Source organism: Acanthopagrus latus, chromosome 11 (genome assembly GCF_904848185.1).
Source record: "Acanthopagrus latus isolate v.2019 chromosome 11, fAcaLat1.1, whole genome shotgun sequence".
Taxonomy (NCBI): domain Eukaryota; kingdom Metazoa; phylum Chordata; class Actinopteri; order Spariformes; family Sparidae; genus Acanthopagrus; species Acanthopagrus latus.
Genome location: NC_051049.1, coordinates 15275138 through 15291226, shown reverse-complemented (window position 1 = coordinate 15291226; position 16089 = coordinate 15275138). Strand labels below are relative to the sequence as shown.

Sequence of the window (16089 nt, the reverse complement as noted above, 5' to 3'; positions counted from 1 at the left end):
AAAACTCAGTTTCTATAGCAAGTTCTACAGCAAAGTTACAAAAAAAGGTAGACAAACAGCATTGAGCAAAACGAGTTGAATATAAGAGTGTACAAGGTTATTGACACAATATGGAATAATTCAAATAATCAGATGATTTTAAGAGCTAAGAGAATAGTGCTATTAGGTTTCCTCTCAGGAGTATTTAGCTCTCTTCTTCTCTACTTTGTAGGAGCCCATGAAGGCAGACTGAAGACACCATCTCCTAAACACCACCGTGCCCACACACCCTTAACAAGTACCGTCTATGGATCAGAGTCAGAAGGGGAAGAGGACAGACGAGAGGTGCACTGTATTCACAGACTTGTGTTGTACTCTGTAAATAATTTGTGCAATTATTTCATGTATTAAAATTGATTGTATATGCCTTACAATATGTGTTTTTTTTATTTTACCTCAGATTTTTGAAATGTACGTGGCTCGAGCTGACTGCAGTCCAGACAGCGGAAATAAGGACAGTTTTGTTCTGAAGGAGGGACAGTTTGTGGAGGTCCTAGATTCTGTTCATCCTGACAAATGGCTGGTGAGGACCAAACCCACTAAAACCAACCCCGCCCGACAGGGATGGGTGTGTCCGGCATACCTGGAGAAGAAAAGGAAGGTAGGATGCGTAAATCCAGATGTCAGTAATCATATGACATGAAAAATGAAAAAGCTTTTAATAATAGATACATGGTGACCTTTTGAACAGGAGACCTTCCCGCAGTTGAGAGCACCTCAAGAGGATCTCGATGGAATCGGGTCAACAGGAGAAGAGTACAGAAGAGCTTTGAGGTCTGTCATTGAGATTTTATACTGTCAGGTCAAATAAACAGAGACAAACATCACTGGGCATCAATATTTTGTGTTTGGATAATGATATACATTTATACTACTTGGTTGTTTCTTGGACACTTTACTTGTTCTAATCACAAAAAGCAAATTACATCTCCTCCAATCTGTGCTACATCCCCTTTCACTTAAGCCAACTGATCCAAGGCCTGATTGATGGAGAAGAGGAATTTGTAAAGGAGATGAAGATGTTCTCATCTCAACAGCTAAATCATCTGGACTCCAGCCACCACGTCCCTATTAACATCCTCAACCAGAAAGAGATCATTTTCAGGAATATCAAGGACATTGTGTTTCTGCATGAGAGGTAATTCACACACACACACACACACACACACACACACACACACACACACACACACACACACACACACACACACACACACACACACACACACACACACACATACACAAGTAATGCCTTATATAACATTTGAATATGTAATGTATCTTATGAAATAATCCCAGGTCCCTCCTTCCTGGTCTGAGACAATGTGCCACAGACGATGATGTGGCCATGCATCTGATCAAACAGACTGAGGACTTTGAGAAGTATCTTCACTACATGGTGGGACAAGCACAAGCAGAGGCCTGTGTCACCGACAAGGCTATCCAACAGTATTTCAAAGTACTCACAAATTCTATTCTTATTTAAACATGGGAATGTTATATCAAGATTATGGGAACTAAGTTGCTGAAGAGCAACATTCTTACGTTGATCTGATGTGCTGTATTTCTTTGATATGTTGCGCATTACATTTCAGGAGTTAGCAGAATCTGGTACGCCTGAGGCTGCTGACATGGATGTCCTAACTTTCCTCCAGCGACCAGTGGAGAGGATTCAGACCTACCAGGCTTTACTGAAGGTCAGCATACAGCACTCAGTCACACAGGAATATTGCAGAGCAGTTTCAGTATTTGCAAAGTAGATATTTGATTCACATTCACACTTAGATATTTAAGCTTAGTTCACAGTTGTGTGTCAGGTGACGCCTGTGACGTAAATTAAACTTTTATATGCAGGAGTTGATCAAGAACAAAGCCAAAAGTGGACAAAGCTGCTGTCTTTTGGAAGATGCGTTCTCGATGATGTCCTGCCTGCCCTGGAGGTCTGACAACCTGCACCAGGTGTCCCTCATCGAGAACTACCCAGCTCCTCTAACCACCCTGGGCGAGCCTGTGCGACAGGTAACTACAGATGACTGACGCGTCCACTGCGAAATAGCTCAGTTTCTGACACAGCTAGTGAAACTTTTGAGAACAGAAGCTGATAGAAAGATTTTTTTGTTTCATTTGAGCTGAATTTAATCATTTTAATTGTCAAGAAGACATACTATATCATCCTCACTTCCTCACGCTTCTTCCCATCAGGGAGTCTTCACAGTGTGGGAAGAAACCCCAGAAGTTAAAACATCCTCTAGAGGGCACCAGAGACAAGTGTTTCTCTTCAAGGAGTGTATTGTGCTGTGTAAACTGAAAAGAGACACCAGCATGAACAGTGACACCTACACCTTCAGGAACAAAATGAAGGTAAAATCTGTTCTAGACAGAAGAAGCCCGAAAAACAAACTGGTTAAAACCACACCTGTCCACATGTGATGATAATTCCTTGTTCCAACAGTTGATGTCATCTTTTTCATTCTCAATCCACCCAGCTGAATGATGTGGAAATAAAGGAGACTTTAGGTGGAGATGAAAAGTCTTGGGGATTGTGGCATGAGCACAGGGGCTCATTGAGGAGGTACACACTGCAGGGCCGCTCCTCCTTGGTTAAGCTGTCCTGGCTGAAGGACTTGAAGGAGCTACAGCAACGTTCCAGCCTGCCCACAAACAGTAAGTGTCCTTCAGGAAAAGAGGTACATTTTTTTAGTTCTAATTTCTGTCATTATGTTCTCTTCTTAAAATTGCAATGGCAGCTAAAGGATGACATTGTTTTGCTGTTTTGTCAGGCGGAGGCTAAAGGTTTATTGAAACCCTTTTTTATGGCTAATGTCTTTTATAAAATGCTTGGTGAGTGATTGTGCAATTGCTTTTGTGTCCACTAACAGGCCCACCAGTGTTTGAGTCACTGTTGTCTGACTTCACAACAAAGATAGGACAGACAATCAAACTGACCTGTAAAGTCACAGGATCGCCAAAACCAGTGGTCAGCTGGCTCAAAGGTCGGATATATCTTATTCAAATATGCATATACTGTCCATGTTCCCATAATACCCACTGGAGTTTTTGCACCTTGCAAGCATACTGTACATGGTCTGGTTTGATTACAACAACAGTTTTACATTTAAAATCTGATGTCCACCTCTTAGATGGCCTTCCTTTGGAGGATGACCCCCGTCACATCATCACAGCAGACCGCTCAGGCACCTGCAGCCTCATCCTCGACAGCCTCACTGCTCAGGACTCTGGACAGTATGCCTGCTATGCTAAAAGCTCCATGGGCAGTGCTGCTACTCTGGCTAAGGTTGTGGTGCAGGGTGAGTATGGATGCATCTTATTGTAGTGCTACTATTATTAAAGCATTTACAATTGCTGCTTCACCACTATACAGTGTTAGTTCTACTAATCCTGCGAGTTCTACTTCTTAATGTTTAATGCTAGTGGTACCAATATGATTAGAGCTGTCACACTAACTACTATTGTTGTTATAAGTACTGATGATACTGTGTTATCTGATACTGTTATTGTTACTCATAATACTACTATCAATATGCCCACTTCAGTTACTTCAGTCAATACTAATGCTGTTGGAACTGCTACATGCTACTTTTGTGACTGCTAATTTTGTTGGATCTACTATTAATCTGTTATCTACTACAGTATTACTGCTAAGGCTAATAATGCGACTTAGAATACTAAACTATTATTTACTGACACTTCTAATTTTAGGGGCACAATTGCCACATTAATGTATTTCACCTTCTTTCCAGCCCCACCCAGATTTGTGTCTCGGCTGGAGAGTGCTTGTCTGATGGAAGGCGAGGATATACAGTTCAGCTGCTCCACACTTACTATGCCTTTACCACGAATCAGGTATGACAACACTGAAAAACCTTAGCCATAGTCATTGCTGTGTAATTTTTTTGGTCATTTTGTGTCAGACACATACGTTTGTGGCTTTTTCAGGTGGTTGAAAGATGGCAGAGAGTTGACAGATCAGCAGAAGTACTCCATCCTCAATGATGCTCGGAGTGGGATCTTGTGCCTAACGGTCATCAGTGCAACAGAGGCAGATATTGGACAGTATGAGTGTGAGGTATAAAATACATATTTGTAAAGTCTACAATCCCTCAAGATAGTATCATTGGTTTTCCTGCAGGATACACTACATCAGATGTTTTGTTTTGTTTAGCTTTGGAATGAGTTTGGCTGCGTCAGGTGCAGAGCCGGGCTGTGCCCTGCTTATGTACCGCCGACTGAATTTGAGAACGACCAACCACAGGACTTACCTCCTAAAGGTAGGACAGCCAGACCCGCTCAAGGTAATTATCCTCCACACAGGGTGGAAACCCACAAGAGGGTTTCTTTCATTCGGACGCTCAACACTTTCACTGGTCGAGCTGTGTTTGAGAAGGGATGAAGCACATGCCATTGTCCAGTTTCTCCTCACTTCTGATCCCGTCACCCTTGTAGTATCACATCATATGACATCTCTTCACAAAAAACTGCAGCATTTTGCATCAATTTCTACTTTCAGCGACTACCATCCATCCATTCTATCCAGGTTATGCCATTTTGAGATTTTACTCACATTATTCCCATTTCACACACACTCACATCCTATGTATTTCCAACTACCAGTTGTCACTAGATCCACAGGGATTATGGCATGGAGTGCTGTCTATGCATGAATGTCCAAAATATTCACATTTGCACATAAACTGTACCCTTTGTTGCCATGCATGAGCAAAACCCGATCCATACATTTCTTTCATGCACCATTTTTCCATTTCTAATATTGCCATTTGAGATAAGTGATCTGCCTTAAAAGGCAGCATGTGTTAACCAATGCATGCTTTATAAATATGCAGAGTTTGTGTCTTTGCTGAATGCAAATATCACTGGCTAACCCATTTCCCACATCACTACAGTGACCTTAGACCCATTAAACCCATTCCTAAACCATTCCTAACCATCTCTGACATGGATACCTATACATGACCAATTATAACTTTTGCTCTCTGGTCTTGAAGACATTTCACCTCTCACTTCATCTGCTCATCTGACTAGTGTTGAGTTTCAAGCATGTTCACTTCTGAGTTTAATAATCTTGAGAGTCTTGAGTCTTGAGTGTTGTTTAGCCATTTTAAGAAAAATTAAGCTCAATCTTACCATCATTCGTAACTGACAGAAACTACTATATACTGCCATAACCCAGCTGGATCTAGTTGCCCCCATTCAACATGGACACCATAGTCCACTCCCAGCATCTTCACCCATGAAAAGACATTGATACACTTATTGTATGGAATGTTTTTGTGTTTTTCATCATGTTTCCACTTTCCACAGATGGTTCAAAGCATAAATTTAACTACCGCTATTACTGTCATATAGTAATTTTCCAGCTGCACTAGTATCTGTTATTTGCCACTGTTATGATCACTTAAGGTGAGCAGTATATGTATAATAGAGTCAAATGGATTTAGTAAAATTCAGTAAAATAATGAGATGTATACATATAGACATACATGTAGACATATTGGTCTTTGCTATAGATGTTAATTAATGAATGCTAATGGGTGCATAATAGAGGGTTTATTAACCTTAATAAGTCATAAGTCAGCTCTGGTTGCAACAAAAAGCATTGTTAACTGTTAATAAATGTATAATAAAATATGTATGATTCTTAATTAAGCAACAAAAAAAGAGTTTACCAAAGTTCTAAGTTCTAACAACGACGTAATAGGCAAGGTCAATAAATGTTGCTGTGTAACCAGTTTTCAGAAAATCATTAGCTTTTATTAATTTTCTTTATGTTTTTTTAATAATCTTAATCAATTTGTTTATGGTGCTATCAATAAAAAAAAATTTAAAAAATGTAATTTGTCAAAATTATAATCAATTTGGTATGGCTAGCTACTAAACATGCATATTGATATTACTATGAACCATAAATTGTCTCAATTTTATATATTTTCTTTACTGTATTTTTGAGACCAGTTCACCATGTTTGTTTGTTCACCCATTGTCCATATACTACTTGATTTTCCATCTTCCCTCTACTAGTCCTACAGCAGGAAGTACCTCACATGGACCGTTCCATGTAAGTCATCATTGTCATGATAACAAATAACCACTCCACATTCCCCTCTTTCCTCCTGCCAACGCATGTCCGCCCAGCTAACTCTTCACTCCTACGATCACAAGATGGTCATGTGCTGGGCAGGTGTCCCCTTTACACCCCTGCAGCAGGAATGGGCATGTGCCCATGTCCTGTTGCTCTGTTGGGTTAGTGCGGTTAAACTCACAAGTGCCGAGGTAAGGATTGCATTATTACTGCACCAGGTATGTCAGGTAATGTACTTTTTCACTTTTCCGTTTCCAGTGATTCATTAAACTTGTGGCAAAATGATAATTTCCCTGAATATATTCCAAAAATTACATATATTTTTCGTCTCTGCTCCATAAACTCCTGCTGAGTGGCTCTTTGGTTTTCATAGATGCAGACTCAGAGGGCTGGTCCACTGCCTTTGTGAAGAAATGGTTACAGACTGATTTCAGCCCCACCTCTATTGCTAAGATGCTTTTCCCTCCTGGACACCCCGAAGAGTAAGTTTAGAAACAATGACCGTTGGAAAAAGAGTAAAAAAAATCTAAAATTTTAGTTTTGTGAATAGATACAAACACTACTTCCCTGTATTGGTCAGTATTATTTGATACTTACCTTTTACTTTCCTCTTATCATCATCTTCAGAACTGAATGTGCCACTGAACAGGCTGTTCCCGCCTCCACATCCATGGATCAGATGCTACAGCAGCCTGTGTGTTACCCAGAGGATGAAGAGGAGGAGATCTACATCTCAGAGTCAATGCAGGAAATTACAGACGGTACTCTTTTTTTATTTCCAAAACATAAGAGCATGACTTCTATGAAACTTTGTGAGAATACTAACTGAGCTGATCTCCGTTTCAGCTCCTCCCTCTATCCAGGTACCCACTGAGGACCTGTGTGTAGAGCCGGGCCAGGCAGCTACATTTACTGCCATCATCACAGGACGACCTACTCCTAAAATACAGTGGTACAAGGTAGGAGCGTTATGAATGAGTGGTTCCCATTTAAAGGGTTGATCACAAGAAAAAAGATACACACATATTCCTACTGCACATATTACTTTTGTGTCAACTGTTTTCCTTCACCTACATTTAACCAGGAAGCATACTGAAATAGAAACCATAGATGTCTCAGAAATGCAAATGCTGCCTTCTCTGAGAAAGCACGAAGCATAAAAGATTTTTAGGGTTAAACATGAGACAGAAGTTTGACCAGAGTTTGTCCCTGTTATGACTTCATTCTTCCCTCTGTGTTCGAAGGATGGAGAGGAGCTGGCAGCCGATGAGAACGTGGAGATAGTACAGCATGGTGCCCGCTGCTCAGTGACCATAGTGTGTCCTGAGGGCGAGGACAGTGGCATGTACACCTGCCTAGCCTACAATGACTCTGGGCATGCGTCATGCCAGGCTCAGCTGACAGTGGAGGAAGGTGAGTCAGCAACAGTGCTGCTGTACATCACTATTACAGTTCTATAGATATCAGTTGAAGATCTATGTGCAAAATTTCACCAAAGGGTAATCTATCTTAGGTGAAAGTTGTTTTTCTTCCTCTGTAGGTCCGCTGGAGCGCCAGGAGAGAGAGGTGGAGCTGGGAAAGAGAAGGAAATTGTTCTCTGTCTATGATGTTCATGAGGAAATTGGAAGGTGAACCTGTGCTTTAAACTGTTGGAGTCCAATCTGCCTGTGATCCTTGATATGGATTTGATATGATCAACGTAGGCTTTCTGTTTTTAGGGGAACCTTCGGGGTAGTGAAGCGTGTTGTCCACAGAAGGACAGGTGAAGTGTTTGCTGCCAAGTTCCTGCCTCTGCGGAGCAGCACTCGGACCAGGGCCTTCCAGGAGAGGGACCTGCTGTCCCGTCTGGCTCACCCCAGAGTGGCCTGTCTGCTGGACTTCTTTTGCACCAGACGCACTCTGGTGCTAATCACAGAAATGTATCCTTCCTGTTAAATGCTACGATGTGATCACTCCTTTTACCTCACAGTGGGTTTAGTTTGTTGAGACTGATTTGTATCCAGTTAAGGGTTCTTTAACAACATTTTTAGGTGCTGTTCTCATGGACTTCTGGACCATTTATTACTGAAAGGATCAGTCACAGAGAGAGAGGTTCAAGCTTATTCCTTACAACACTATCTTTCCTTCCAAGTATTCTCCATGGATCTGCTCGATTACTATTCTACATTTTATTTCAGGTCCAGTCATACATCCAGCAAATCCTTGAAGGAGTCGGTCACATTCACAGCATGAACATTTTGCATCTAGACATTAAAGTGAGATTTTTGGTCAATCAGCATTTCATTATTTACTATATCATTATATTCTATGCAGTTCTTAACCATTTTTTATTTATGCTTCCTTCAGCCTGATAATATCCTCATGGTGTATCCGCCCAGAGATGAGATCAAAATCTGTGACTTTGGCTTCTGCCAAGAAATAGACTCATCCAGACACCAGTACAGCATGATTGGTACACCAGAGTGTGTTGCTCCTGAGATTGTTCACCTGGAGCCAGTCACTGTGGCCACTGATATCTGGTGAGTTTCAGTTCAAATCTGGCTGAGACTATATGAAAATATCTTTTGAGTATGTTGTTGCATGTGTACATTTCTTTCTGATTCTCTAGATCCAACTCTCATGTATTCAAAACAGATTTAAATAAGAGCTAAACATGATTTTCAGTTATGTGTGTTCAATCAGAAATTATAGAGCAACAGACAACATTTAATAAATATATCCTATTCTCTCTGTCAGGTCTGTAGGTGTTATAGCCTATATATGGTATGTATCACTGCATGTTTGATTATAATTTTAGAATCTTTAATATACTGTGCAAAAAGTTATGCATACAACTCCTGACACATCTGCTTTATCTTGACAGTCTGTTGTGCCGATGCCCTTTTGTGGGTGAGACGGACCGAGCCACACTGCTGAGGGTGGGGGAGGGGACCCTGAACTGGGACGCCCCTGATGTCACATGCAGGAGTCCGGAGGCCCAGAACTTTCTCCATGCGCTCCTTCAGCCAGATCCAGAGTAGGGAATCTGTTTTTGTTGTTACATATACCGCCACATCAATCCAATCACACACAAAAATTGCAAAGATATTTTAGAGACTTTGTCCCATTTCATGTAACAAATGATCGACAATGCCATGGTCGATTCCACAAAACAAACATAACCCAACAATGCAAATCAAAATATTAAAACATGAACAGTATGTGTTCCTGTTAAAGCTGCTGTTACCTGATTTTGAACCCACTCTGATTAAAAGTGAGATCATGTAGGACTCGTGGCTTGTGGCTGTGCAAGTACTCGCACAACACTATTAGGTTTGGTTCCAGGTGCAACATAGCATACATCTGACAGCTTCCATTTTACTCTACCCAGGAAGCGTCCGTCTGCCTTTGAGTGCTTGAGCCACGAGTGGATCCAGGTAAGAGGAAGTACAACACAGTGGGTGTTTTGTTTTCAAAAACTCTAATTTAACACACATATCTTGGTGATTTTTAGGACGAACATGCAGGCGAAGACACTGAAGAAATCAACACAAAGAGCTTGAAATTCTTCATCTCTAAAAGGAAATGGCAGGTGAGTTACGTACTTCATTTAAAGCATAGCTTCTGGAGGAAAAGCGAGTACTCCCTAGTTTCTTGCAATGTTGACTTTCTTGAAGTTTTATATGATTACCTTAGTTTAATCCATATAACATCAGATGATTTTCTGAAGAAAATCCATATCATGAACAGTATGTTTATTTATCCTTCCAGCGTTCTTTGACTAGTATCGGGTCAGTTCTCACGTTGAGGCCCATCCCCGAGCTGCTGGACGCTCCTCTCAGAGACACTGCAGTGACAGTGCCTCGAGAGCCCCAGGAACACAGCAGCACCTCCCTGAGTAGCGGCTCCTCGTCTGAGTATGATGAAGCTGACTCTTGGGATTTTTTCCAGCACTGCAGCCAGACTGAGGAGGAGGCAGAAACAGAGGAGGAGTATGATCCTTTGGTGGAGAGAGCGCAGATCCCTGAGCCTTTTGCCAAACTCCACCTAGATGCAGACGAGGAAGAGGAAGTGACATTAGGGGAGGAAGAGGATGGAGAGATGGTAGGAAGGAGGAGCGTGCTAGAGAGGAGTATGAGCAGGCAGTCCGTTGCATCGTCAGTTGCATCGACACCCCAGAGGGAGCGTAGGTTAAGCAAGGACAGCAGTCACTCTCTCTACCTCTCTGATGGGGACGAGGGTTCAGGGAGTGACGGAGGTCGAATCCCTCGAGGCAGCGTCATCCGAAGCACTTTCTACAGCACCTCCCATCAGCTTTCACCAATGTCTGCCAGGCACATGACACTACGGGACAAATTCCAGGCCAAAAAGCAGGAAAGAGGCCGCAAACCACTCAGGAGAAGCTTTTCAGGTCGTCTCAACGAGCCTCTTATTGAATATGTGGAGGATGAGACAGAAACCAATCGTGGCCAGAGACGAGCATCCATACAACCCACGATGCAGAAGTCGTGTTCGTTTGACAGTGGCGTTGGCCTCGCTCACGGCAACATGCCTCCTCATAGGAGGAGCAGGTCTCTGGATGAGTACTCTCGTCGATCTCCTAGCTCACCCAAACGCACAAAGTCAGGTGAAGAAGAAGGCTCTCAAAGTCTGAAGGAAGATTTCACAGATGACGAAGTGGCAGGGAGAAAGTCGTTGCCCATCCCGAGCCCTCAGCGACCCACAAGAAGGCGAGGCTCCGTCGCTCCTGTGCAGGGGACTCACATGCTGGGGGGATCGTCTGTTCCCTCAAGCTTCATGGCTGGAGACAGAATGAGGCCACAGGAGCAGACAGAGGACAAAACCTTTGTGGGCTCTCAGGGGTCTCTGGCTGAGTCGTCTATTTTGGAGCATGGTGGCTCTGAGTCTTCAAGCAGACTCGGCTCCTGTGACGAGCTAAATCAGGGTCACCCAAGAGGAAGATACAGATCAGGAGAGAGTGACGGGTATGATGATCCAGGAGAGCCTCTTATTTCGCCATCCCCGTGCTCGTTCCAAGAGGTAAAACCGAGAAGCTTGTTTCCACAGGCACCGCCACGAAACCGCACCCGCTCCAACCCCAACTTGTCATCAAACAGCAGAGTTCAGCCGGGGTCCCCACTGACAGCGAGCCCCAGTCCCAGTCTCTCTTCTCTCCAGGCTCCGGAGAGGCCTCCCAGGGCCAGGGACAAGAAGGAGGGCCACGGCCTCCAGAGGCATGCGTCCGCTCCAGCCCTTGAAGCCCGGCCAACCACAGGGAAGTCACCAAAGCTGGGCCTGCTGAAGATCTTCCGCAGGCAGTCCTGGACTGGCCATTCATACTCCAGCCTGGAGGACACAGAGTTAGGACCCACACTGGGAGAGATCATGAAGCCAGATACTCCTACCATGTCTCTGAGGAAGAAGATGAGAGCTTCAGCCTCCAGCCTGACCAAACTGTTTTCCAGAAGTAAGGAGGATGTGAGCAAAGGAGGTGAGTTTACACTGTATGCTTGACAGTAATTTTGTCCAATCCAAATGTTTTTTTTTTAATTTTTGGTGTTGTCTTTTATGACAGGGCCAATAGTGAAAGGATCAGCTCCCACCACACCTGAAAGGGAACGCAGCACTGGCTCTGAGAGTCCAAAAAAGAGGGCCTCAAAGCTCTTGCCTTCTTTTAAAATACCTGCATTCAAAAAGACAAAAGGTAGCGAATAAGCTGCATTCTGTTGGTTATTTGTTTCTTGTCTGAAGTCCTGCTACATTCTTTTTGCTGTAAACCTGGTTGTGTATGTGTTTATTCTACTCTATCATTTTCAGATCTGCTCATACGTCCCAACAAGGCCGAGGTGCTCCAGTTAGATGGAGGTGGAGTCCTGCTGGTTTGGAGACCAGTCCAGTCTGGTGACCCTGTCACCTACTGTGTGCAGTACTGTACAGATGGTGGGTGCACTGAGATGATAAAGCAGCATGGGCATTAAATTTGCTTTTGGTAACAGGAAATCTAACAAATCGGATTTGTTCTTTATGTTTTTCTCTAACTGAAATATAAGATGTATTTGCATGTATTTGTCATGTATTTGCATGATGAACATATATTTTTGAATTCAGCTCATTTTTTTTAAAAAACAGGCATTTTTTAAATTTACATCTCTCAGCTGCAAATATCAAAGTATATCTCATCAGGCAAGGGTAGTGCTTTGCAGTAGAAATGATGCACTGAATACTTTTTGAGTCAGGCTCGAATCTACTGCAGTCTCTCGATTTCACTGTAAGACTCAAAGTATTGTGGTCTTCCTCAGGTGGGGGATGGACAGTCCTGTCAGAGGAGGTGACAGATAGCTGCTATGTGGTGAAGGATTTGCCCAGAGGAGCTTCGTATGTGTTCAGGGTGGGCTGCATCACCAAGAAGGGAGCAGGACCCTTCAGTGATGCTTCAGCACCTGTTGTTATGGCGACTCATCCTGAAGGCAAGACCAGTGACCTCAAACATGATGTTTCATGCTGTTGCACATGTGTGATCTTGATTTACAGATGTAAAGTAGTCATATACACATCAACTGACCAATGTACAGACAACTACAAGACGGAGGGTTATAGTATGTTCACCTGTATTTACTCTGTGTGTGCAGATACTCACATTCCTCTCATCCAGACTGAGGCACTGGGGTCGAAGGTCACTGGGTCAGAACGACCGACAACACAGAAGAACTTCAATTTCCTCTCTGAGATCAACAGGTGGGATTTTGAAGTAGAAGATCTAATTCTTATAATTAGAATTGGGGTCTTCATCTTGTTCCTCCCACTTTCTCATAGGCACCAGCTTGCCATACAGCCTTTCTCTGTACCTCTTCATCTTCTGTTTCCCCAGGGGCCGTTTCAGCGTAATAAACCTGTGCAGAGACGCTGAAACCAGCCAAGTATTCGCTGCCAAGATCAGCCCTTACAAGGCAGAGCAGAGACTGCTGGTGCTGAGAGAATACCAGCTGCTGAAGAGGCTTCATCACCCCCACCTGGTGCAGCTGCACGCCGCCTTCATCACCTCCCATTACCTGGTGTTAGTGGAGGAACTTTGTCCGGGCAAGGAGCTGCTCTACAGTCTGGCAGCGAGGTACAGAAAGGCTTAAGAAACATACAACAAGGGCCAGATTGTTGGTGTGTGTTTATACATGGACAAAATCTAATATATAAGTATCCAACTTTGAAAAAAGTGCTGTGATATTTTAAGAGAGCTGTTTATTATAACCATCGATCCTCTCTGTTTTATGCATGTGTCATCTTTTTTGCCACGCTACCAGATGTCAGTGTGAGTAAGTAGGTGGGTCTGTCCATCAAACTCTTTGATTAGAGCGTAATAGGTGTCCATCTTACTATGAAATGTGCTCTATATATTCAAAGATAATGATGATTTCCTAATTACCATGGTGAACCAGTCCTACAGTCGAGTGCCAACTTCAGGTCGAAAGTATTTCATCAAGGCACACTGGCACACTTATTACAGTGGGAAGCCTCCATATTCCCATAGTTCTCTACTCCTTATTCTGTCCTAAGGGGCCTATGGGGGAAATGATTCAGGGAGAACTGTCACTGCTGTAGTTGGTCGAAGAAGAACAACAATAAAATGAAAATAAGCAAATTGCTGCTCTAATTTCGGCTCTCAAAGTTTCTTCATGTTCGTGTTTCAGAGAATGATTTCATGTCAGTTCACTGGAATATTTTGATGTAATTCATACTATTATTAGCAATCAAGGCGACTGGTATTTGGAACTGATATACATTAGCAGTAAAAGTTTAAATCTGTCAAAATTTAAAATGATAGGTAATAAAAGTCCCTCACATACTGCAGCAGCTCTCACATACTGTGTCCGTGTCTGTGCCCTGTCAGAGATCTGTACACAGAGGCTCATGTCGCGGACCTGCTCGTCCAGATTCTCAGCGCAGTCGACTACCTCCACGGCCGTCGGGTCATCCACCTGGACCTGAAGTCTGACAACATGCTGGTGGATGATGGGAACCACCTGAAGATAGTGGACCTGGGCTCGGCTCAGTCCTTCACCCCTGGTCAGCCTCTGAACATCGAACACATCCACGGCATGTCAGAGAGCAAAGGTACTGATGTGTCTGTTGCTCAGGTTTAAAGGCAAGCTAAAAGATTGCAATGCTTACATTGTTGTAGCTTTTTCTAATGTACTAAACCTTTGATTGTCATGGCCTTCAACAGACTGCTGCAGCAAAGGTACATGTTCTTTAAGGAGGGACCGATCAGCCTAACTTCATCCACCTCAGCTGACCCTACCTACCATATCCTAACAAACCCAAGTCCACTTTCTTTTAATCCTTTTTTCATTTCTTTCTGGTTTGAGTCATTTTCTTAGTTCAGAAAATGAAGCATGTGAGTGAATGTGGCACTTCCAGTAACAGCACCACTCTTTAAGAACAATGTCCTGTTTTTGTCTGTTTTGTCAGTTTATATTGTCCTTCCTAAAGCTCCTGAAATCCTGGAGGGTCAAGGTGTCGGGCCTGAAACCGACGTCTGGGCTATCGGAGTTCTGTTGTTCATCATGTAAGTGCACAGGTGGAATACTCGTATACAGCTTTTTGTTTTAAGAATGTTTCAAACCATGTCATCTGGAGGAAACTCTTATTTCTTTAAATGCAAAAAAAGTGATATTTATATTATATTTTATATGTTTTATATATACATATTATGTATATAAGATATGCTGCTTGTATTTTTGTGTATTGTATGTTTTTTTTTTTCCCTTTCTTCACTAGGCTGAGCGCCGACAGCCCGTTCCACGCAGAGCACAGCTGGGAGCAAGACAAAAACATCAAGAAAGGGAAGATCCAGTTTGGACGCTGTTACCCCGGTCTGTCAGAGGGAGCCTTAACCTTCATGAAGAGCAGCCTGAACAACAAATCCTGGTGAGTGACTCTTTTTAAAATGTCTGCACATACATTTGCATGCCTCTTTCACAAAAGTTGTCATAGTGAATTGGGAACATAAATGTGTATATTCTGACATGAACATAGGGGGAGACCCACTGCAGCCGAGTGTCTCCAGAACCCCTGGCTGCGCGCCCATCGAGCCCCGCACAAAGGGCGGCACTCCAAAGTGTGTTTCTCCACAGACAAGCTCAAAGATTACCTCAAGCAGAAGGAGGAGAAACGCGACCAAGTCCGCACCAAACTTCAGGGTCCCTTCTTCCAGTAAGGCAACTCTGTGGGTCTCTCTCTCACTCTATAATCAACACATCTCGTTTTCTGCTGAATGTTTCCTGTGTGTCTCTCCTCTGGCTCGGCGGAGTCAGGTTGGGTCTTTTTAAAATCATTTTAGTATGTTCTGATTTTGAAAATGTGATGCGTCTTAATTAGTTTCCAAAGGGTTTTGTTGCTTATTTATCCATTTACTTGTATATTTGAGTGCGCTTGCTTTGGTTCATATGGAAACATATCAGGGATAAGGTTTAGTCTAAGTAACGAGTGCACGAGTTGTGAACATGAGATTGTTGCTTTAATTCTCGGTATCATACAGATGCACAATGATTGGCCTTCAAGTGAGAAATGTTTTCTTTGCTGTTCTACTTCATACAGAAAGCAGATATATTTTCTGAGTGATATATTTTATTTAGAAATGTACACATTCTGCCTGAAAGTCACAATGTATAAATGGGAAATCCATTAGATCTGTAGGCTTTATTGGACGCTTCTGAATTTCATGATGCTTAAATATTGTGAATTAATGAACAAAAGATTAATTAAAAGACACAAAAGTGGTTAGTTGTTGTCGTCACATTCTTTATTCAGTCTCATTTGTAAACACACACATGTTGAGCATGCTCTGATTTTATCTCAGATGCACCGACTGCCCTCATGTAATAATTAAATAACATGCGGCATGTTAGTAATTATTTAAATAACAGAGTATTAGACATAAATTGAATGTTTTCAATAAT

The 16089-nt window shown here is 42.7% G+C and overlaps 1 protein-coding gene across 1 annotated transcript in view; it reads left to right on the top strand.

Moving 5' to 3' along the window:
- The window catches only part of obscna (obscurin, cytoskeletal calmodulin and titin-interacting RhoGEF a), a 37322-nt gene extending 21411 nt beyond the window's left edge, over nt 1-15911 (top strand). The window contains exons 44-81 of the mRNA XM_037114925.1: nt 212-324; nt 440-640; nt 731-813; nt 1004-1177; nt 1339-1498; nt 1635-1736; nt 1894-2058; nt 2242-2400; nt 2526-2703; nt 2919-3032; nt 3180-3347; nt 3801-3903; nt 3997-4126; nt 4223-4328; nt 6531-6639; nt 6785-6918; nt 7004-7116; nt 7402-7570; nt 7698-7785; nt 7876-8076; nt 8188-8248; nt 8335-8412; nt 8504-8676; nt 8894-8920; nt 9021-9173; nt 9528-9573; nt 9651-9728; nt 9908-11627; nt 11712-11840; nt 11954-12076; nt 12436-12603; nt 12766-12871; nt 13005-13244; nt 14019-14242; nt 14355-14369; nt 14600-14696; nt 14909-15058; nt 15167-15911. Of these exons, the coding sequence (XP_036970820.1) occupies nt 212-324; nt 440-640; nt 731-813; nt 1004-1177; nt 1339-1498; nt 1635-1736; nt 1894-2058; nt 2242-2400; nt 2526-2703; nt 2919-3032; nt 3180-3347; nt 3801-3903; nt 3997-4126; nt 4223-4328; nt 6531-6639; nt 6785-6918; nt 7004-7116; nt 7402-7570; nt 7698-7785; nt 7876-8076; nt 8188-8248; nt 8335-8412; nt 8504-8676; nt 8894-8920; nt 9021-9173; nt 9528-9573; nt 9651-9728; nt 9908-11627; nt 11712-11840; nt 11954-12076; nt 12436-12603; nt 12766-12871; nt 13005-13244; nt 14019-14242; nt 14355-14369; nt 14600-14696; nt 14909-15058; nt 15167-15347 (6539 nt within the window). The 3' untranslated portion in view covers nt 15348-15911. The remainder of the gene's footprint in view (nt 1-211; nt 325-439; nt 641-730; nt 814-1003; nt 1178-1338; nt 1499-1634; nt 1737-1893; nt 2059-2241; nt 2401-2525; nt 2704-2918; nt 3033-3179; nt 3348-3800; nt 3904-3996; nt 4127-4222; nt 4329-6530; nt 6640-6784; nt 6919-7003; nt 7117-7401; nt 7571-7697; nt 7786-7875; nt 8077-8187; nt 8249-8334; nt 8413-8503; nt 8677-8893; nt 8921-9020; nt 9174-9527; nt 9574-9650; nt 9729-9907; nt 11628-11711; nt 11841-11953; nt 12077-12435; nt 12604-12765; nt 12872-13004; nt 13245-14018; nt 14243-14354; nt 14370-14599; nt 14697-14908; nt 15059-15166) is intronic.
- Nucleotides 15912-16089: the final 178 nt, after the last annotated feature.